We start from the raw sequence: 24,651 nt of genomic DNA, 5'->3' as shown, positions 1-24,651 counted from the left end.
TTTGAGCAGTACTTATTCAGAGCATAGCACGTGCGATAGTACAGCACAATAGTTCAAAAGCACTAGCTCTGGTACCAGGCAACCAGGGTTCAAAGTCTTCTCCATCACCTACTAGCTATGTAACTTCAAGTTCTCTGTGCTTTGGTTTCTTCATCTCTAAAATGTGATTGTCAAAAATACGTGTTTCACAGGGTTGTGGTAAGAATTAAATGAGTTCATATATATAAACCAATCTGAAGAGTGACTGGGATGTTTTTAAGTGCTCAGTAAGTATTAGAAATTAATATAATTATTCAGTGAGTAATATCCAGAGAAAAAGTCATGATGTAATGTTTTTATGCAAATGTTGTTTTTCTATTTGTTTGTTTCTGTTGCTGTTTTATTTGGGGAAAAAATGGAGATTTATTTTAGCTTACAGAAAGGGAAAACATACATCTTTTGTGCATGAAAATATTGCTTGAAAATGTATTAAAATTTAATAGTTTTTTTTTTTTAAAGCTTCCTATGTACCAGGATTCTTAATGTTGTAGAGTTTCCCATCAAATTTAGTCTCTTTTACCTCTATAAGAAAAAATTCAGGGAATTACACTATAAAAGTTAAGATGAATTCTGACTTTTTTTATAAGTAGAAAAACACTCTTCAAAATTTAATTATATCATGATTCTTGAAAGCACAAAGTATTTAAAAGGGAGAAAAAAGAATTAACAGTTGAAAGAGTTAGAGCAAACTAGACAATGAAATAAATTTTTTCAAGGAAAAACTCAAAAGAATAATACTTTTTCCAACAATACAATTAAAACATTGAATCACAATAAATTAAGGAAAAGTATATGAAAATTAAAACAGTATTTTCTAAAAGGTGTTTGACGCTTGGTCTTATTTACATAGTTAGACTAAAAACAACTTGCTCTAAATAATAATTAAGGGAAAAGAAATCTGTTCACTTTAAAGGCTATTAACAAGAAACAACTGATTTCATTGATCAAAATAGATTAGTTTATAAGGAAGAAATTCCTTTAGGAATCTAAGATACCTAAAATAAATAAAGCAAAAGCACACCATGCAAGTAACCCCACACAAATGGAGAGGAAATACTGGGGTGGAAATAAGCTTGCCCCAACAAATAAAAGAAAAATGTGATTTTCTCCTCTCTGTCTCTTCTGTTCTAACATGAAAGTATTTAGTAATTCTGGAAGAATGCCAACTCCAGTATACTGTCATCTTGAATTGGAGATGGTAGCAGGAGAAATACACTTAAGGCTTTTGCATTTACTTTTTGATCTAGTGTGATAGATAGAAGCAGTGGGTAGAAGGATATGCCCTAGAAAGTACAGAACCACAAGAAGGGACTCACCATGAGGCTGAGGCAACTGCTAATGTATACAAAAAGGACATCTAGGACAAGAAAAATTGAGATAACACTGATTTTTGACATTAGAAAAAAAATGAAGACGTTAAATGTCTTTAAGTTTTCAAGTCTTAAATGGCATTTTCTGATAATCACTCAAAATAGACAACTGATAATATGCCAAAATATGGTTTAGTTTGTGAGGTGGTCTCAGTATATGTACATTAAAAAAAATGAAACTACCAACCCCACCAGCAACAATAAAAAACAAAGAATATCAACTGGTTCATGTGCAAAAGAAGGTATGATACCCAAGAAAAAATAATTAGATGCTTAGAACTATGATTACAAATTCAACTCTTTTTAGGGGCAGTTATCAAACTTTAACATGAGAACTTTTAAAAAAGTACATGTAGTGACAGAGATTTTTGGTGACCCCCTCCGTATCCATTCCCGCCATCTTCCACAGAAATAGATTATTAGCTAGACACATGGACGCCTGGAAGAAACTATTACTTCCCATCTTCCCTTGCAGCTAGGGATGGCCATGTTCTAATCAATGAGATATAAGTTTAAGTGTCCTGTACAACTCCCAAGAATGTAACTTTTAAGGAGAGGAGGGGTACACACTTCTTCAATTCTTTCTCCTTTTTGTTGGCTGGAATGCAGACTTGATGGATGGATTTAAGCAGTCATTATGGACCATGATACAGAAACTCAGCCTGAGGAGAGCTGAGCAACAAGACAGAATCCTGAGTCCTTGCTGCTGTGGACAATCCCACCAGCACAAGATTACTACCTCCTAAATTTTTTCTTTAAATGCGAGAGGGCAATACACAACTATCTTCTTTGAGATATTATTTTATGTTTTTGGTAATTCACAGCCAAAACCAATGATATGTAAAGTGGAGTGCTACATGTGATAGAACCTAAAAGTATGGCATTAGTTTAGTTGGGCAGCAGGTAGAAAAAACCCATATTGCAGGCTGGAAAGCTAATTAAAGTTATATGTTTGCAAAATATTTGGTCAAATTGTCATCTGCTGAACCTTGGAAGACAGACCAAATGTTAACTAAGTCTGCAGCAGTAGAAGTGCAACAAATGATTCAGAACCTTAAATATGAGCTGGCTCCCCCTTACTGTTCTTAGCAACAAGGAACACAGATTAGGACTGGCCAGCTGCAAGCTGAGATTTAAGAAAACACAGCTTTTCTAAGAAAATCTCTGTTTATGAATTACGGTCTAATTTGACTGAGAATTCTGTGATTTTGAGGTTTGCAAAAGCCAAGCAAAGCAATCACAAGCACTGGCTACAATACCATGGAAGATAGAACTGGTGCCCCATCATACATTGGCTCAGTTCTCTGGCAGTGATGTGATTAAGAGAGTTTCAGATGGTCTGAAAGGAGTCATCAGTAAGTTCAGAGGCGGGAGATAAACAGAGGCCAGAGGTCAATAAATAAGAGAGTCTTCAGGTTCAAAACTATACCCAGACATGACTTTCGACTACACTTGTTCATGGAACTGACAAGAAACAAACAGAGTGAAAGCATACTAAATTTTTTAGGGAACTGGGCTGCCAAAGATACACCAGGATGATCTGCATATCATGTACAGCTCTTAAAACAATTTCCATGTCTCTGATCAGCACCAGAAGAAAGCAGGCATGGAAGTGTTGGAACCCAGGCAGAAGATCAGACTCCCTAATGCCTTTCACAGATATGGCTGTGAAGGCCAATCAACTAGGGAGTTTCTCTCACAGAGGGAAATCAGGGCTCATCAGATGGGATAACTGAAGAATGTCCTTCAGTGCTCGGGCAGAAAACCTTCATGATTTCTACCAAGCAGGGTTTGTTAATATCCAGCGAATAGTAGCTGATGTGTGTTTCACATTCTCCCATTTTTCAAATAGGAATTTTAAAAGTTATAATCATCTTATTTTTACTCCATTTTAAATGGGGAATTTATTGGGTTGCCCTTTAGTTTATAGCCATCAGTCCACAGAAAGCCACATCTGGACCTTCTAAAAAGGGTAGCGCATCAACCATAGATCCTGGTACAGTAGGACAGGGTAACTAGATGGGGCTTGGGTTATCTCTCTTAGACAAAGGATAAGTTCTGTATGTAGCAAGAAGAGTGATCAAATGGGAAACACAGAGACAGATACTACTAGTTGCTCCCCACTGTCTCACTTACTCTTATCTCCAACGGAGCCCTTTGTTTACAAATGGGAACAAGGCGACTCAAAATAAAAATTACATTGCTTAGCCTTTCTTTTTGCCAAGTGCAAACACGTGACTAAGTTCTGACCAATTGGATATAATCAAAGTAACAGTGTGACTTTCAGAAAGCATTTAAAGGGAAGGAAAACATACTCTTCTTTGCCTCTCACTTTCCTACAGACTAGAATGCAAATCTGATGGCTGGAGTTCAAGCAGCCATGTTGGACCATGAGATGAAAGCTTAAGCCTGCCTGCATCCCTGATATGCCAGAGCCTTATAAAGCCCTACTGCCTAGTCTGGACTGCATTTGCATGACTGAAAAATAAACTTCTACTTTCTTTATGCCATTACTTTTTTTCTGTCACTCACAGACAAACTGAACTTCGATTTTTATATACATAAATATACTTGTGTGTGTGTAAGCTAGTTAAAGCCTTTCTCAATAGCAGTAGGTTTTATGATATCATAAAGAAACTCAAATCTACCAAGTATAATTGTCTAAGGAAAAGAGGTTGGTTTTCATGTAAGACCTGTAATTCAGTATTTCTTTCTTATTCATGGAAAGCCTATAATAAACATTTATACTCACCCCCACCCGCTACACCAGAATTAACCTTAGAGTTTCACTATACTTACCAAACACTGTAGTTACAAGTATTTATATAATATTATCCATGATTTAAGAATGTCAGTCCCTAAAAGACAGTTATCAAGTTTTACTGGGTTCATATTCTACACCTAACAAGTGGCTAACATATATTCTATAACCAATTAATAATAGTTGAATAAATGCAAGACTCTGGCTCCTTTGGATTAATTCACAGTGATGTTTTTTGGTCTTATTTCCAGAATTTAAATTGGTCAGATTTTAATAATCTGAGATTCAAACTTTAAAAACAATTGTGGCTTACATTATCTAGTCTTTTCCCCACTGTTTGCTGCTGACTTAAGTTTTGGTACCTTTTGAGTAGTACTGCAAACTCTAGTAGAACAGTCAAAATTACATGCACTATACATGCTCCCTTGATTTGTTGTTGTTTCTGTTAAGAATGGAAGGTCCTGGATAGAATAATGAGGACTCAGTGAATGTCCATCAGAGGATGACGACACGGATGAGAAAGGGGAAGCGAGAGTGACCAATAACTGGTTCTCTCTCCTTATGCAGCAGCAAGTGAGAAACTGATCAGTGCTAAGAACTGCAGCTGTTTACGAGCAGGATTTTGAGCTGTAGATTTAATATACTTGGCTCTAGGGAAAAGGATAACTAGGAGGTAGAAATGAAGCCTTACAAAGTTTTTACAACAAGCAGCTTATGTAGGATGATAGCTCTGCAACACATAACCATTAGTACAGCATTTTATTTACTTATATACACACTTCATGAAGAACGTACAGCTTACAGGTAAAGATGTTGTTACAGGTAAGGCACTCATTACTTCTATTTGAAGGTTTCCTCCATGTGGTCACATTCAAACAACTTATCACCCCCTTAACCCACTGACTCCACCTGGATGGGGAGTAAAAGCTAAAAAGGGCATACTGACTATAGAAAGAGGTATTAAATTTTTAAGAGAAAGCATGTAAAATTTTAAAATTTCTCTTTAAAAGTATAGTACAATTTTTAACTGGAAAATTATCATTATCCCTAATGTTTCTAAAAATTATCCTACCTGAAAAAGCTAGATGCCATGACAGCAACAAATAAAGTTTGGAGGACCACAGGCTGGAGCCTGAATCTGAATCTGCCAGTTACTAGCACAGTAACTTGGGGCAAGTCTCTTAACTATGTGCCTTAATTTCCTCACCTGGAGAATGGGGGTAATAATATTTCCTATCTCGTGTGTGCCACGGTGAGAATTACATGAGTTAACCTCTATAATTTGCACATTACTTTCGACACATTATATGCTCAATAAATGTTGTCTAGTAAGTATTGTTAGCTATTAGCCAGCAGGGGTCCACAGAACACTGAATCTCTAAGAAAGCAGAGTACTATGTTCCACTAAAGGGAACATATCAGTTTCTCTGCAAACATCAGGGGATTTTCTTGCCTATGAAAAGAGAACTTTAATTAAAGCAGACTGAGAAATACTACTCTAAGCCTTAATGTTATTGGTTCCAGAGTAAGTGCCATTCTTCAACAAATACACATTATCCCTGCTTCTTGTTCTTGTGCCCCTGGTTGCCATGTACACAGTGCAACCATATGGAGGTGAAGGGGGACAAACCAAGCACTGTGCTAGGGACCGAGGATGCGGCCATCAACCAAGGACCCGGAAGACTTGTTCTCATATTAGCCATGACTACAACTCAGTAGCTTTTGAACACTTATAGTATTTGGTAAAGAAAGTAATCTAACAATACTTTTTATTTTCTCATATAACCCAGAGCACCTAGCCCCACGTCTGCTTATAGGAGGCAACTCTAGTTGGCATTTGACCCTTACCATTTTCATTTCCCTAGAAGTGCAACATCCCTCGGCTTCCACGGTGTTATTTCCTTCTGCGTCTCCTCCTACACTGGCTTGATTGTGCCTTTTCAGCCTCTGTCACAGGATCCTTTTTCCTTTTCCACCACTCAAGTATTGATGTTCCCTGGACTTCTGTTCTTGGCCTGTTTTCTTTCTTTTGGATGATCTCATCACCCACAGCTTCGTCTACTCCTCAAAAGCTGATGACTGCCAAATATTTCTCTCCAGACCCTCATCTCCCTCCTGGGCTCTTGACCCACATTTTCTATAGCCTGCAGGAGCAGTTCTGGATTGCGTACAAAGGCCTTTCAGATTCAGTATGTCTAAAACCAAAGCCATTATCTTTTCCACCCAAATTCCTCCTTCTTCTCATTTCCTTATCTTGGTTAACTACACCTTCTTCTACTATGTCTTGAGATAAGATACCAAGGAGCCATCTTGACACTCATGCCTACCTTCCTCATCTTCCCTTCTGAGCACACACTGTAAATTTTTATCTTCTCAGCATCTGTTGAGTCCACCTTATTGTCTCCACCCCTAGAGCAACATGTCTTAGATTAGAACAACAATAGAGTACTGGCTCTGCAATAACATGGCCTGAGTTTTCATCAAGGTTCTGTCACTAACTGCATGACCACGGGGAAATTACTTAACATCTTTGGGCCTTAAAAATTAAATAAGCTAGTATATGCAATGCCTTCATAGCAGTATTTGGCACAAAAGTAAAACTCAAAAATATTATTTATTGGTTTTATTACTATTAGCATGTTAAGTAGTATTGATATTGATATTGTTATTGTTCCATTCGCTGGGCACAAAACAGATAAATGAGAAAGTGAATCATTTAATTAACAGGTATTATTAGAATGGGCTGGAAGATTGTTACACAGTAGAAACTGAGGATCTAGTCCTATTATGCATTAAGTCGCTATGGGATTTCAACAAGTCTTTTTAACCATGTGAACCCTGACCTTCACTCTATAAAGTGCAGATTAAAAATATCTAACCTAGATACTTGCTAAGGTTTTTGTGACAACATCCTGACAATATGTGAACCCTGTGGAATAAAAGAAGCACTCTGAAAGGAAAAATGCTTACTATTAGAATATGGCTTGACAGACTCTAATGTTTACAACAAAACGTTGAGGTAGAGAAAACATACAAAGGATTAAGGGAAGGGAGCGTCTCAGTTCCTAGAAGGAATAACACAATCATATTACAAAAGGAGGTGCAAAGAGGTGAGTGGTGATGAGACTTCTCTCTGAACCAGGCTAGAAGGACAATAGAAAGCTAAATCAATAGAAAATTTAATTACCTTCAAACCAATTAATCAAATTTGGGGTAATCCCCAAATAATATGGTATTTAGCACATGATGTCAAAATCTTCCAAATATAAATATAATACCATGTTCAAAAAGTAAATGATTTTCTACTAGATAACTGTTCCAATGATATGTATTCATTCTCTTGAAAAAATTTAAAAGTAGCAAGGGAGAGAAGGGAAAAGAACAGAACTTCACTACCTCAGAAAGAAATATGACAAAAGATAAAAGCATGAACAAGACCCTAGGGACTCCAAAAATAACAACCTAGTTAAAGATATTAAGAATGATGAAAAAGAGCCAGAAAACATCTTTGAGGGAAGTGTTTTGCCTAAATTATTTTGGAGGTGGTTATTCAGCAAACAGAAACACACCTGGGAATGCATCTGGAAGAAAACTTAATTATTGAATCCTTGTTGAATCATTCTGGGTTTTTTTTTGCAATTTTCTTTTCTTCTATTCTGACAAATATTGCTATTTACGTTTCCAAGCCACTAGGAATAAAACTAGACAGAGGGGGAAAATAAACAGAATAAAATACAAGTTTAATGTAATTTGCCTTTTATCAGATTGTGCTCCAGTATGGACACACGGATGACAGGGACTAATGAAAGGAAGAAAAAGAACTCAGGATACTAATGAGTGAGCACGACATTTTTGCAGATAGATTGGAAAAGTAGGGAAAAGGACAGGCTGGATGATATGAGAAAACTGTGACTCAGAGAAATCATCCTGCCAGATTGACCCCAGCTTCATGCCCTTGTGCCCCTTCACCGTCTGAGCGTACAGTAGAGAGGTCAGAGGACAGAACTTTCTCTGCAAAGCTGCCACTTCCCCTCTAGTTTGTTTTCCCCACAAAAAGATTCCCCTTTACCCCTGAGTACTCATTAGTTATTGGTTGTGGCATTTCACTTGGAAATCTCTGGGTATAGTAAACTTAGGGGTGTGTGAATGGATATCACAGGGCTAAAAGGGTTAGTATGGGAAACAAGACAAATTAATCCAGAAGTGCACAGTACACTGACAAATGATAATGGTAAATTCTGAGATAGACAATACCATGGAATTAAAAGTCAACACAGGGCTTCCCTGGTGGCACAGTGGTTGAGAGTCCGCCTCCCGATGCAGGGGATGCGGGTTTGTGCCCCAGTCCAGGAGGATCCCACATGCCACGGAGCGGCTGGGCCCGTGAGCCATGGCCGCTGAGGCTGCGTGTCCTGAGCCTGTGCTCCGCAACGGGAGAGGCCACAACAGTGAGAGGTCCGCGTACCAAAAAAAAAAAAAAAAAAAAAAAGTCAACACAAAGACGCTAATGTTAGTACGGTGCAAGTTACTTTAGATCCATGCAACTTGCAAGGAAAACAAACTGGTCATTAATTCACTCAAATTTTATTTACTGAGTGAGGGAGAAGAACCTTGTCTCCCAAGTTTAAGGTCTAGTTAACATAAATCAAAAGTCCACTGGACTTTTAACAAAATAATTTGTGTAAACGGTTAGGTCTTTTAATTCATAAACCATTTCATTTCTTTCTTTTTTTTTTTTTTTTTGCAGTACACGGGTCTCTCACTGTTGTGGCCTCTCCCGCTGCGGAGCACAGGCTCCGGACGCGCAGGCTCAGCAGCCATGGCTCACGGGCCCAGCCGCTCCGCGGCATGTGGGATCTTCCCGGACCGGGGCATGAACCCATGTCCCCTGCATTGGCAGGCGGACTCTAAACCACTGCGCCACCAGGGAAGCCCCAACCATTTCATTTCTTAAAACATATCTATCAATAGGACATTCTTGCATATTTCTTTCACACTTTCGTGTGTGAATTTGAGGACTAAGTGATTCTTTTACTTAGCATTAGAACATATTCTTGAGAAAAGAACTCTGCATATTGTCATTTTTAAAAAATATATGTGAATATACAGTTTATGTTGGGGAGTGACTGTGCAAATTCAACGCTGCTCAAATGGGGTAGGACCCAATTAAAGTTTATGTCCAAGGCCCCAAGGTCCTGGGAACCCTAATTACATCCTTGCCATATATCACAGTGAAAAATCCTCTCGTTGGGAAGTAAGTCTTTAAAATTACACAAGAAAATAAAAATAAATGATTCAAGTTTTCTACTTTTTAAAATCTCAGTATTATGTTAAAAAGACAACAGAGAAGCCAGTAAAGTGACAGGTAATGAAAACAGTAAAATTTATGAGGTATTTATTAAAAATTATAAAAACACAAATCTCTCTCAAACCAGAATCGCATGTCTTGCTTTGTTCTATGTAGTTTTCTTCCATCTCCCTATAAATCCCATTACATATTTCAAGAAATCATCTTATCCATTTAAATAAAAACATCAAAGGACTTGGTTAATTTTCCAACAGGATTAATAAATTTGAATAGAATAATTTCAGTCATATGATTGTCTGCTCATGACCAGCGGTTTTAAATTAGTTTATTAAGTAATTTAGACACTTTTCTTTGTAAAGGTTGCCTGATTTAGGACATTCCCATATGCCTCCACACGTGCTAACACTACCAGGTTATCTTCAATCTAGCTGCCATTATGGGAGTAGCCGCCAACTTTCAACCAACTGAAGAGAATAATGAATCAGCTTCAAGTTGGCTCATATGTAAACTTCTACTGCTCCCAGCTAAAACAGGGGCCAATTTCAACTGTAAAGAAAATTAATTAAAAAGATTTCACCTCCACTGTTTGAGAAACATGGCACCATGAACACCACTGAACTAACAGCTTAAAAGCATGCAGCTTTATGTAAAATCCCATAGTGTGGATTTCAGTCTTAAATGCTGTAGGTTGTTTTAAAGATTGGATTTTTTGAGGAAACAGATCAGGAAATGCCTCGTCCCTAAATTCATAACATGAATATTTGAGAAGCCTCACACTGCTGGAGAAAAAAAATAAATAAATGAGACTCTTGTTTGTTAAAGGTTCATTACAAAAAAGACTTCAAAGGCTTCAGAGGAAAAAAGATGCAAATGAAAAGGGCCACATTTATACTCCTTCTAAAAAACAGAAGGAGTGAGCACCAGACACACCATTTTAAGTGAGAGCCATTGCATGAATGTAGTGTTAGGCATAAACTAGGGCAATGTGGTAATATCAGACCCTCTTTCTAAGAATGACAATACTGTATTAAATTTTAATAAACACTGAACAAAACAATTTTATGCTGGATCAGTTATCCAGACTAGTGGTTCTATAGAAACCCCTGAAACTTTGGTGTTTCCAAGAATCATGAATCTGTTTGGCATAAAGCTATGCTAGTTTTTATAGGGAAAAGTAAGCAAATGTCAGAGCAGAAGAGTGCTTAAAATATTTCATTTATTTCTAAATGTCCATCATAGTTGGAAATTATTCACTGGATAGATGAACTTCCCTGAGAGGACAGGAAAACCTTTCCACTAGAGAGTAAAGTTAGATGATAGAGTCCTTACAAGATTGAGGCTATACTATTCTTTACAAGCAACAGGATAGATGGGACAAAACATACAAATTTCTGGTTCTGATGAACTCTCTAAAACTATATATAGTACAGAGTTAATTTTTTTAAAATCGCCTGGAGATGCTAACTGGCTAGACTCATATTCTCCAATCCCAGTGAGTCACGGCACCTGAAACTGAAATTGTGGATGGACGGGTGGGATAGGCTGTCTTCTCCAGGCATCTCTAATTTCCTCTCCAGGGATCTCTGATATTTCCAGTGCTGGAAATACTGGAGATCCCTAGGTAGGTTCTGAAGCCTTCCACACAGTTGGGATAGTTCTAGAAAAGTCACATGGATGCCACAGTGTAATTCAGAATCCAAAGAAAGAATAATGAGCTTAGTACTATTTTCTAATACTTTGATGGTATCATCTTTTGACCCCTATTTAGCTCATGGATGCTGTTGAAACTGTTCAAAATGCAACAGATTTAAAAGGTCCATCTTTGGAGTAACATAAAAGGCTAAAGCTTGTTGGGAAATTGTTGCCCAGTTAAGTAGCCACATTAATTTCCCAAACAACTGAGTCAGCACTCACCCAAATGGAGGTAAAAGGAGCTGTGGATTCCTTAACCTCACTGAATCACATTAACACAACTATTTGGAAAGTGTTCTAGTCCATTCTGCACAACAGGCTGCACGTCTACACTCGGCAAAATCTTGTGCAACAGGTGTGGACTGTGTGCATTATTTGCTACTGCTCTAGTAAGCAAAAGGGCAAGAAATTTCACAGGTGTAACCAATTATTTGCAATTCTGAAAACATGCTATTCACCAGCACCAGCGTGCCCAAAAGGACTCTCTTACATCAGACAAGTTTACCTATAATAAGCTAGAATAAATGCAAAGGAGGGATACAGGCCAACAACAGACATCTAATGTAAAAATTCTTATTCTTTAGCCTTGCTCTCAGTTCTGTTCAAGATCAGGAAGTATTAGAGATCCATCATTATTCTGTTTTCAACTTTGAAAGTTGTATATACTTAACGATTATAATTATGAAATCTTAGAATAAATATATTTTCTATTCACTGATTTGAATATTCGAACAATTAGCTGTATTTGCTTGAATGCACACCAAGTGTCTTTATTTCTGGTAGTTAGGATAATCAAGAAATGCCTGGAGGTGAAAAAAAAAAATTAGACACGTAAAGGGAAGATGAGGAAGGAAGGAGAAAGTAAACAGAAGAAGAAAAAGATTTTTAAAAGATCTGTATGTAGTCAGGATAAGTGACTAATTGAAGGTGGAAAAAATAATTGCTTACAATTTGTATAAAGCAATTATATCCACGTAGTACTTGGTACAAAGGTACATAATTATAAACAAGAAGATGGAAATAAAGAGTTGTATTTTAATTTAGAAAAACAACAGAGGAAAAGATTATGGGAAAAAATTATGGAAAGTAGAAAGACCCAGGCCACAAATATGCCAAGATAAATGACACAGCCCCAGTGGGGAGAACAGTGCCCCAGACGAGAATGTTCTGTATGACCTTGGCCAGCATTATTTCCTGCCTTTTATTATCACAAAAGGCATTCAACGTTTGGTGATGATGAGAAGTAGGATTTTGAAGAATATAATTATAGGCTGCAAGTGTTTTCTGTGGAAGCAAAATTATCATTCATGTCTGAGATTGTGTAAATGTGCCTTAATTTTGGTCAATGGCAATTTGAACTTTTTAAAAAAACAGAATCCCAAAATCTCCTTATAAATCCCATTCTGCAAGAAAACCACAAGGGTAAGTGTGTAAAAGCAAAGACATTCCCAGATACTCTTCAAAAAAATGGTATCTCAGAGAAAATTATCTCTTTTGTAGTGACATGATTTGACCTACCTCCACGTCAAAATCAGTTGACAACTTCAAAAAGCCACATTAAAGGAGATTTAAGCAGAGCACAGCTAAAGCAGTTTTCATCTACTAGGTCAGGTACAGAAATGATCACAATGCACATTACCTTAGCAAGACTGGCAACTCTACACAAATCAATGGGGTGCGATGCACAGATGGAAGGTGGATAAAACTGAGGGGCAAGAAGAAACCACATCAAGGGTGTCTAAGGAAAACTTAAAGGCTTTAAAAGCTTCCAAAGTCCCACCTCTCTCTGGTACCTTTAATTGTGGCTACCATAAGTACATTTTTGCCACATGCTTTTAAAAGAAAAAAGGAGATGGTTATTTCTTAAATGCTAACAGACTTACTTGTCTTTCAGAAAATCCACTACTCTTTTGAAGTCAGCCACGCAGTATTCTCTTTTCATTTCCATGAGCACAGTGTCAGAGGCAGACTGGACTGGTATGTGCAGAAAGGCATAGACTCGGGGGTGATTAAGGATTTTTGCCATTTCCTTGAAAAAGATGGAAGGAGAAAACAATCACTGTAACAAAGCAGAGAATGGTTGCCCTCAGATCAATTCTCACGAGTACAAGCAAATACACACAGCTGAAAACGGACCAATCTTCTAGGCTCCCCGAGGGAAAGTCCACCGGCATCACTCTAGGGTGACATCTGGGAATTTAACATGACTTTCGGAGGATTTCACAGAAGTGTTATGTCCTCACGGTCATTGCCTCTCTTAGGTGACGAAACAGACATAAAGTCGTGTAATGCCTAGAGAGTAAAAACGATTTTTGCATACTTCAAAATAAACACCACTCCTCCCTTCCCTCAAAGCAGTGTTATATTCTGCCCTGTTACATTAGCAGCAGAAGCAGCAACATTTACGGCAAACGGTCAAAGCTGTAGAATCCTGTATACTTGAATAAAGTTCCCAAATTTAGGGCAAGTCAACACTTTTTTTTTTTTTAACGCTGAAGGAGAAAAAGAAATCTGTTAACTCACCTGTTTCTTTTTTAGCTAGTTAGCAAACACTTATTTTTGAGTATCTACTATGCAAAAGGCAGAGTATCAGACAATGAAGCCAACCAGTTCACCAATGGTCACCTACTGCTATCTACCTTTAAGCTGCGGAGTTCCAAAGAAGAGAAATAAGGAAAGAGCAGAAAGAAGAATATGTCTTGCAAAGTTAAAGAGAGCAAGTTTAAGTGAAACAAATTAGGAAATTCAGAGATTGTTCTAAATTCCTCCAAGGATACAAAGTGGGTAGAAAAAAGAGTGGTAAAAGGAAAACGGTGGTAAGGAAACCATTTATGTGAGCAAAAAGAAAAATGTGACTAATTTATGGCCCATCAATGGGTTGGGGGAGAAGAAGGAAGGAGAAAAAGAGGGGGAGGGGAAAAGGGGGGAGAAGAGAGAGAACACTAAAGGTCCAATAGAGATAAAAATGTCAAGAAAGGAACTGCTCTTTAATAACTTGCATGTGTCCAGTGAGTTTTAGTTTTCAGAGTACTGTACCATACTTTCACAAAGTACTGTACCACACTTTCACATCTGTCATCTCGTTTTATCATTACAACAGTATTTTGAAGGATCTTATGGAGTCAAAAAGCCACCTAATTCCGTACAGTCACCTCTCAGCTATTCAGGGCTCAGTCATGCATATGTGTCACCCATACCCTTCATTCCTTCATTTTCCTTCCGTTGACTATAATATTAGTATTTTGACTAAAGTGGAAGAATAGAGTGACAAACTCAAACTAACCATCTTCTTAGGAGCAGCTTAGTTGGTTTAAAAAATCCTTCTAAGGGATTGAAATAACCAAATGATACTACTCATGGATATCCTTTATTGACCTTCTCTTCCAGGAATTAATAGGGATATACCTTGTTATATATAGATTACTAAATTGGAACTGAAGTTCAAGAATTTCTTATTTAGCAGCAAAATAACTGGCTAACACATCATCGGAAGATTTCCTTCACAAAAGTGTTCCTTTTCTTGGCTGGGTATTTAGTTAGAAGGCGCTTCATCTCCTTACTCAACACCTTCCATGTATAATAAGGCTGTGGGATACAGGGCAACATTTATCACTACCTACTCTACAATAAACATGTTGTCCTCCTGCTAGATTCTCTGTCTTTCAGGTTTTTCACACTTGAATATCAAGATTCTTGAACAGTGTGAGAAAAACAAATTATACAAAAATATCTGTTTCCTAAAGGCACAGGACTCAGCTTTAGTTAACTTTCAACCTACATACTGTGGTAAAAAAAAAACGACACCTCAACAAATAACACAATTTGTGAAATGAAATTTTACTCTCAATCTCTGTGCCTTGGTTTTCTCATCTGGAGAATGGAGACAGTGGTAATACCCACCTCACTGGGCTACAAGGCCGTTGTAAAAATAAGATAATCCAGTATGTGCTTATACGTTGGCTCTCAATACATAAATTATCTAACATTCTTCTTCCCTGGAGAGTATTGAAAGTTCATGGTAACACGTTTTCATACACACGAATGGGACTTTATCAATAAACAGAATAGCTTTTCAACAAGGCAGTTTCCTTACCTAGTAAGTGAAGGAGAGATAACTTGTACTGACTTGCAAAATCTAAATTTGAAAGGGGTTCCCAGTAAACATGACCCAGGGCCAGAAAGGGTGCAGTTTCTGTTGGAAATGCTCAGGGTGGCCTTCTCCTATAAACAGGATACTGCACTAGATGAAGCCCTGCCCTATTACAGTATGACAATTTTCAAGTTAATTAATAGCAAACAAGTAGGATAAATTCGGTGGGTTTTTCCCCTTTGGCTCAAAATTAGATTTCCCGCGAGCAATCATGCTCAGCCTCATACTACAGACTTTGCAACTTTGTAACAGGAGGCACCAGAACACAAAATAAACTTGCCCCTTATTTAAAGTCTGTATTTCTTCTACTAAAAGAATCACGACTTAACATAGATTAATGTACCCCAAAGAGACAAAGTACATATTTTTTCTTTTGTTTTTCCTTTGATCCCTCTTCTCAGCACTGTTGGTTAAGAGTAACCTTTGGGCTACTTCCCCTTTCAAAATTCTTCTCTATTTTTGAGGTTCAGCTTAGAGTTACAGATTCTCTGGTGCAAGAGATGACTTCCTCCTCTGTGATTCCTCAGCAACCTGTTCCTGGTGTTACCAAAATATCTCCTTGGTTCTACTTTGCAACATGGGTCATGCATCTCCAGATGGAAGATGGACAAGGGCTGCGATTATATTTGACTCCCCTCTGGGTCTTTACAATGGCTAGGACTGTGCTGAGTACACCGCCAAACATATAAACGCAGATCTGAGTCAAAACTACATCCAGATACAAAGAGAGAGATTTAAAATATAATTGCTATTTGATAGGAAGACAAATTTTCAATTAGCTCCATTTGGTTACCATTTATTTGGTAAATGAGCACATATTCAGGCAGGTAAACAAGCAGATAGTCAGCCTGTTTTAACTTTAGAACAGTGAAAAATTATATATGAATATGTAAGTAAATATATATCTAAGAAAAGATCAGATTCTTTATAGGTAGCCCCACCATGGGTTATAATTCTAAGTCTCTTGGAGACTTGGATTGGAATTACAATGTACATTCTTACGGAAATAATTTATAAATGGTGTGCCCAAGAACAGCAGCCATGAGCACCCCTAAGCTCAGAGCTGGGTAAGAGAGTCTGAGTAGACAGGCAAGTATGTGTGCAGACATGTGTGCACACAGGCCTGTGTAGGTCTGTGTGTGCATGCAGGCACATGTGTGTGTTTTAAGGAGCCCTGGTAGCAACTAGCATAGAAATAGTATCTATTTTAATATATGGTCATTTTTTATTTAAGGGTTGATGTACCAAGGCTGCTTAAAATAGATGGTGACTATTTCATAGGTAAAGACCAGAGAATGTCTAACAGATCAACAAAACAGTATTTCTACCTGGTGTTTTCACATGGGGTTTTCCTATTACAAATTGGTGTTCATCTCACTATTTGTGATTTTTTAATGAACTTAAAAAGCAAAGAAAAAATAATGAATGAAAACAGGCTTAATTTTAAAAAGCAATTCATGTATGGTGCATTTTTAAAAGAAATGTTAAGTTTCACTTTTACTGCCCAGCAGTCATCAAATTCATCATCATATTCTACCTGGTTTTGAATATAACCAGCTGAACAAAGTCACTCAGTGTATATTAATGCTTGCATTCAGATGTCTCTGCATTCACAGTGAAAGCCCTCTCAGATTATAGCTTTGTTAGGAAGTATTGTATCTGCATACTTAAAATGCTAAACTTTATGTAACATCGCTATGTTTTTTTTTTCAGCTAATCTAAGATATATGTTGAAGCAAGAAAATACCTCAAAAAAAAAAAAAAAAGACAAACTATACCATTTACCCTTAGGCATGAAAAGATAGCTTATTTAACATATAATTCACATACCATACCATTCACTCATAAAATGTATGCAATTAAATGTTTTTTAGTATATTCACAAAATGGTGCAGTTTGCCTGGAAATTTCTTGTTTATCACTCAAAATTAAACTCCATTTGGGGTGGAACTTTCTATGGCCCATACAACACTTAATTTCTTCATCCCCTGTTCTACTTTTGTAATTGATATGCAATTCCATTCCAGTATTTATTGAAAACTGGTTAAGAAAAAGGACTCAGCAGTCTGACAGGCTGAGGTTCTACATTTAGTTATTTCATTTACTGCTCTTCACTGGGGACAAATTATTTAAATGTCTCCGAAGGTTCATTTTCTTCATTCATAAAATGACAATGTATCAGCAGGATGCATTAGGTTATGCTGTATAGCATACGATCTCAAAAATCTCAGTGGCTGAGCCCGTGCGCCACAACTACTGAAGCCCGCGCGCTGAAACTACTGAGCCCGCGTGCTGCAACTACTGAAGCCCGTGCTCTGCAACAAAGAGAAGCCACTGCAATGAAAAGCCTGCACACCGCAAGGAAGAGTAGCCCCCGCTCGCGACAACTAGAGAAAGCCCGCGTGCAGCAACGAACACTCAATGCAGCCAAAAATAAATTTAAAAATTAAAAAAAAAATCTCCGTGGCTTATAACCACAAAAATGTAATTCTTCTTCATGCTACATATCTTTCATGGACTGGCTAATAAAGCTTTGCTCAAGTTGTTTCCACTTGCAAACTGTGAATGTGGAAGAGGGGGAGGAAAAGAGAATCATTGGCTTAAACCTTCTTCCCGCATTTCACTGGTTGTTGCAAGTCACACACCTGCTCCTGAGCTTAACTAGGCAGATATTCTCACGCTCCCACGGAGAGGGAAAGCAGAATATTTGGTAAACGGTGATACGATCTACCATAGAGATAATAAAAATACCTGCACTGTGGAGGGAGGAGTCAGATGAGATACATAAAGTATCGATACTCAGTCGAGTGAGTGCCAGACACAAGTGAGTGCTTCCCCATCCAAGGAGGCAGTTGTGTTTACATGTTTGTTTATAAAATGCAAAGGAGGTTACTGCGTTCTTTGCATCCCCATCCCAGAAACACAGTTTTCTGTTTAATAAATACTTGTTTGGCTGCATCATTTCACATACCAAGCAACCATAACTACAGCAGTGAAATCACCAGAACATTGTTTCGACTCTGTACCCCGTGATGTGCAAAATGAAAGTTAGCATCATTTGGGATATTCAGACCATAAACAAGTAAGAGTTAAATATTTCTAAATAAATCTTTAATATCTGCCTTCCCATTGGGTTCTTTAATTATTTACGTCATATTTGGGAGAAGCCAATAGAATTTGTCTGAGTTGAACACTCAGTCTAACTGAGTTGCATGTATTATCCCCATTAAATTGATCAGGTATTGATTTGTTCTTTTAGTGTCTGGTAGACATGGTCTTTTTTTTAATGGAAAAAAGGGCAACTATATTTTAAATATATATATATTATATATATATATAAACACATATACTTTATATATACATAATTTTTAACATACACCAATGCATGTTATAGTGTTTGAATCACAACAGATTTTATTGTTAGCTTTCTTGTCTATTTTATTTTAAAATTAATACAGTAAAATTGACTTTTTTCTATGTGTTCAGTTTCATGAATTTTAACATAGGTGTAGATTCACGTAACCATCACAACAATCCAGATACAAGAACTCTTGATTTCTTGGCATTAGCAGAGCAGAATAATAATTTAAAAATAAAACAAAACACTGATAATATCAGATGAACATAAATGTGTGTAGAATTACAACTCTTAGCATTTTGACATTAGTATTGATGTATATTCTTATCTTCATAATGTGAAGTCTGATTATTGACTCTGACACTAAGATGAGTGGTAATGGTAAAGGGGGACTGAAGTCCTTTTAACATTTCTATGAAAGCTAATTAGAACAGATGTTTTGTCTCAACTTATTTTAATGCAAATATTGAATGTTAACTCTTTGCAGTTTAGAAGTGAATTTCCTGTTATAATTAAGTTATAGATCAAATATAAATTAGAATCTGTTCACAATATCCACTCCTTTTCATTTGGGATATAAGGATTGAAAGTGTTCTCCACTTGTGCTCCCTTGTTCACTTTCTGATGCTATTAATGATAATTTATTTTTAGATGGCTGAAAGTAAATGTAGGTGCTGGTAATTGACTTAGTGGCTGTTACAGTGTCATTAATGAAATAATGGATGAAATATGACTCTGATCTTATTTTAGCTTGACCTATATGACCTTTGGAGCATTGAAGGTGACTCCTAGGAAATAGGATTTCCTAGAACACAGGCACTGATGTTTGACCTTTAGCTAGAATTCTTTGTAGGATTTACTCTAAAATAACCATTTTGATTATTCAACTGGGTTATCCAATCATTCATTCATTCAACTGTAATTTAACTGTTTAAGCACCAGGCATTAAGCAAGGAAATGGAGAGATAGAGAAAAACACTGTATACTCTTGGGGTATGAGCATGCATGGTAAAATTGTAGGACAGGGAAATAAGAGCTATTGAAGTCTGTACAGTGTGCTCTGCCATTGAGAGTAAAACTACCTAAAAAAGAGATATTTAAAATAACATAACATTGCTACAACAGGGATGAACTTTGAAGACATTATACTAAGTGAAATCAGCCAGACACAAAAGGACAAATACTGCATGATCTCACTTACAAGAGGTGCCTAGAATAGTCACATTCATGGAGACAAGTGGGGGAGAGAGGCATGGGGAGTTTATTGTTTACTGGGCACAGTTTGGGACAATGAAAAAGCTCTAGAGATGGATAGTGGTGACGGGTGCATAATACTGTGAATGTACTTTATGTCCCTGAACTGTACACTCAAAAATAGTCAACAGGTAACACACATAAGACATAAGGCTGTATATCTTGTAAAATGATCCAGTAACCTGTTGTATCAGTTCTGCTTCTTTCAGTCTAATAATATCAATTATATCTTTAAAAGTACATTTGGGAAAAATAAGGAGTACACTTGGGAACCACTTAATGATTCTCTACCTATTTACTCTTTTATCAAATATACCAACTGTAACATTATTTGTTGAAATCACTTTAAAGAGAGAATTGTTTGTTTGAGGGTTGGACTCACAGATCTTATAGGCTGAACCTGTTACATACTTCTAAAATAAAGATGCATATGGTAATTAGTGTACATAAAATAATGAAAAACACTGTTCTTTTTAAAAATGAATGTTTTTCTGTATTATAAAGGTAATATATATTCATTTTTAAAGTTTTGGAAAAACAAAAATAGAAAGAGAAAAATAAATCAGAGTTAAAGCAATACTGTCACTACCATCTTGAAACAATTATATTATAAAATTATATTTGATACCATTTGGTGGGCTTGGAGAAAGTAAAATGATTTTCAAAGAACAAAATATTAAGTTAATAATATTTCTTAACAATATATCATTCAGTGTGAGCTCAATTTCTTCAAAAATGAAAGAAGTAAACCTTTCTTCTAAGCAGGGTTCAAATCACCTAGGCATTTATACTCAAGGGGCTCATTCCACATTAGCGTAACAGGAGAGAGAAATGTGAATATGAAAACAACAAACAAAGGAGAATCAGAGATAAGAATCAGCAAAAATGCCTTAGAATCATTCCTGAAGAAGTTATTACCATTTGAGTAACTCTGTCCCTGGAGCTATGATGAGAGAGTAAAAAAAATAAATAGACCTGAAAGAAATTTCTTTGTTCAAAAACAAAAACAAAAACAAAAATGAGAATGAAAGTAAAAGGAGAAAAGAGGTATGAGCAATTCTTTCCCCATTCCCAAATTTATTGTAATGTAAGGGAATTCTTAAAAACATGGGCCAGAAGAAGTCATTTAATTGGAATGATTATTAGAGGGAAGAAGAAAGCCCTCAGCACTCTCCAAATCACAATACTATCAAGTGGTACAGCAGCAGTAGTAACAGTAATAATAGTGATAGGCACCCTTATGTGCTAGACATTTTGCTGATTCACAATGAAACCTGCAGAGCTCTGGCGGGGCCTTCCTGGGTATAAAAGTCCCTCTGTGACCCCCACTTCTTGTTTGTAGAAAAAAAGGCTTTAGTCCCCTAAGCCTCCCCCAAATTCCAAAGAGCAAACTCAAGTAGTTACTAATTATGGAAGTGAGAGAATGCAGAAACAAAGGAAAAGCAGTCAAGCAAGAAAACTAGTAAGAGCTTAAACAACAGTTTAAGGATAAAACAGAGTCCTAGTTCCTCCTCAAGGGATATACATAACAATTTGACACAAATCTTTGAGATGTTCTGCAGAAAGTAAGACCCACAGCCAGGTGGAGGCTGGTGATTACCTGCTGATCGCAAGCAGTAGGCCCCTGACTGACTGGAACCAGAAGGCTGATGATAAAGATTCCCAAAACATCACCCTGTTACCTCACCACCAACCAATCAGAGAGAAGTCCATGATCTGCAAACCTCACCCCAAATGCTGCCTTTAAAAATCCTTCCCTGAAAGCCATCAGGGAGTTCAGGTCTTTTGAGCATGAGCTGCCCATTCTCCTTGCTTGGCACCCTGCAATGAACGCTGTACTTTCCTTCATCCCTGATGCCAGGAGACTGGCTTTGCTGCCAATCAGGCGAGCAGGTCCAAGTTCAGCTCGGTAACAACACTCATTATCTCCTTTAAATTTCTGAACAAACCTAGAGAGTAGTTTTACTGAATCTAACACTCAGGGAAGTTACAACCTTGTCCAAGGCACAGTGGTACAACTGGAGTGTAAATACAGTCACCCTGACTCTCAAAAGTTACCAACCGCCAAATATGTCTCTTTTGCATATGGATTATTTTGAGCTAAAGGCCATTGAGAACCAGCAGACTCAGGAAAAGGTCTAAAAACAGGGCCTTTTGTTTTCCTTTTGTAAAAGGAATTTCTATTTATAGATTTTCCATCTTTTTTTTTGACTGCATTGGGTCTTCGTTGCTGCGTGTGGGCTTTCTCTAGTTGCGGTGAGCAGGGGCTACTCTTCTTTGCGGTGCACTTGCTTCTCATTGCTGTGGCTTCTCTTGTTGCGAACATGGGCTCTAGGTGCATGGCTTCAGTTGTTGTGGCACACAGGCTCAGTAGTTGTGGCTCATGGGCTCTAGAGTGCAGGCTCAGTAGTTGTGGCACACGGGCTTAGCTGCTCCGTGGCATGTGGGATCTTCCCAGACCAGGGCTTGAACCCGTGTTCCCTGCATTGGCAGGCAGATTCTTAACCACTGTGCCACCAGGGAAGTCCCGAATTTTCCATTTTTAAAGGTAGAAACTTTGGGGAAAAATGATGTAAATATGGAAATTCCATACTAGGAAGAAGAGAACAAAATTTTAACAATTCCTATCAATGGTGAAGACAAGACTTAAATATGCATAACAAACCTTTCTAAACAATCCCTGTTTACCATACTTTTCCTGGTCACCTTCCCATAACTAGTCTTCCTCACTCAGAACTACAAATCCATTTTTCTTTGGTTTTAGCATAAGATGGTATATAAACCCAAGTTCTAAACACCCTTTGGGGTTACTGACTGCTGGGTGCTTCCATGCATATGAGCAGGAAGCACATGTTAATAACCTTATGTTTTTCTCTGTTTATCTATCTTTGGCTAGTCTAACTTACAGAAACCCACCTGGAGAACCTACGAAAGGTAGAGGAAAAGATTTTTTACTTCCTTACACTCCATTCCATCAAAATGTGTCTCACAAACGTGTCCTCCCTAAATCTAAAATCATTCCTTAGGAACGGCACTAATTAATTCACATGACAGTGTTAACTAACAATAAGTCATTTCTGGGAGCACGGCTTGAAATAAGCAGTGGAGAGCTGTCTCTCCAAAACAAGACCAAAATAAAATCAAAGAGTTTAAAATTTTCAGTTTGCAAAATTCTCCTTATGTCTGATTTATTAGAAATGTGTGGATTTTTTTCCAAATGTCTCAAAATGCATGAATTAAATGCTTCTTATTACATTAGTTGAAATTAAAATATAATAAATTAATAGGATCTTTGCACTCTTGTTACTGAACAATATGGAATTTGAGGTCAAATGGATAAATGGGTATATAATTTTTATAAAGCAACAAAGAGGGGCCTATTTCTTCCTTGTTCTACTTTAATTGTTTTCACTTGGCAAAACTGGCTTCACGTGTCAGTTCTTTAATTGGCTCTGAAATGAAAGCATTTCCAGTTACTGCATGGTGGGCTAGCTTGTCTAAGAACACCTATAGTCAGAATATTTGCTGAGATTTGAATCTGCTGCTCTTTTAAGCACTGTGGTTCCAAAGTTACAGGATCAGATAGCTTGTAGAGACTATAAAGAAAGATCAGGAAAAACTTCCATGTGATGAGCCAAATTTACCTGTTAAGACTTGAGCTATTTTTTAAATGTTGTTATTTTTTAATCAAATGGAAGTTAAAATCCTATGCAATTAAAATAGATTTCTTCAGATTAGAGAGGGAAATGAAGATTTTTATTTTCCTCTTTTCTGTCAAAGTCTGTAGCCTCTACAAATATAGAAATCTGATGTACCTTAGTGCCTAAGGTTATAGAAGCAATCATTTGATACATAAGTATTTTCAGATCTTAAATGTTGCCATTTTTATAGGATTAAAGTACTTTTTTTTACAAAAGATAGAGCAGGGCTTGAACTTCATCTTTCCAGTGATCAAATGTTATAAATATATATTGTTAATATATTATGTTTATGTGGCTTCAAAACTAGATAAAGATGGGTCTAAATAACAATGATTAAAGAGATATAAGATACCATGTTACATACTAAGTATCTCCTTCTGTCTTAGGTGAGAAAAAGGATTTCTAAATCAAGTACTCTGTCTTTTTTAATATTTCAAAATTAGCTAGAGATCAAGAATCTAGAAGACAGACAGGAAAAAAGAGAACTATGTCCAAGAGAGTTTAACAACATGCGCAAACCCTGAAATGAATGTCGGTGGAAAGTGATGGCACCAGCAACAGTTCTCCATAGAACGTTCAGATCACTTCCTTTGTCCCATCCTCAAAGGACTCTAAATAATCTCTCCACAGAATTACCTAAATGGGCACAGTTCAGATAGGAGATCTAGAAAGAGCTGGGATTATTGTGAAGTAAGAAGAATAATTTATTCTGAACAAATAATACTCAGTGTCTCTCCAGAAACGGTGTCAAGAAGTGGGAGAACACAGCCCATATGAAGAAATTTCTCCCAAGAGGCTGCCCTGAGTAAATGAAATGTCTTCAGCTGAGTGAAAGGAAGACAGGAAAATCCAATCCCTTAGTGGTTTAAGGATTATACATTAAAACTACTCATTAAAAATTAAAAACAAATGGGATACTCCCATCTGGGTGTTTATTTTCCCCTTAATAAACTATTGAATGACTTTCCCAAGCACTGATTATATATATGACGTTTAAAAATGAACTCACTGTGGATGA

At 37.0% G+C, this 24,651-nt stretch overlaps 1 protein-coding gene across 5 annotated transcripts in view; it reads right to left on the bottom strand.

The window, feature by feature from the left end:
* Nucleotides 1-24,651, bottom strand: part of CDKAL1 (CDK5 regulatory subunit associated protein 1 like 1) — a 650,929-nt gene that overhangs the window by 225,074 nt on the left and 401,204 nt on the right. For all 5 annotated transcript variants that reach the window (XM_067752107.1, XM_067752108.1, XM_067752105.1 and 2 more), the window contains one exon: nt 13,054-13,199. In XM_067752107.1, coding sequence (XP_067608208.1) covers nt 13,054-13,199 — 146 coding nt within the window. The remainder of the gene's footprint in view (nt 1-13,053; nt 13,200-24,651) is intronic.

Source organism: Pseudorca crassidens, chromosome 10 (assembly GCF_039906515.1).
Source record: "Pseudorca crassidens isolate mPseCra1 chromosome 10, mPseCra1.hap1, whole genome shotgun sequence".
Lineage (NCBI taxonomy): Eukaryota > Metazoa > Chordata > Mammalia > Artiodactyla > Delphinidae > Pseudorca > Pseudorca crassidens.
This window is presented reverse-complemented; position numbering and strand designations above follow the sequence as displayed.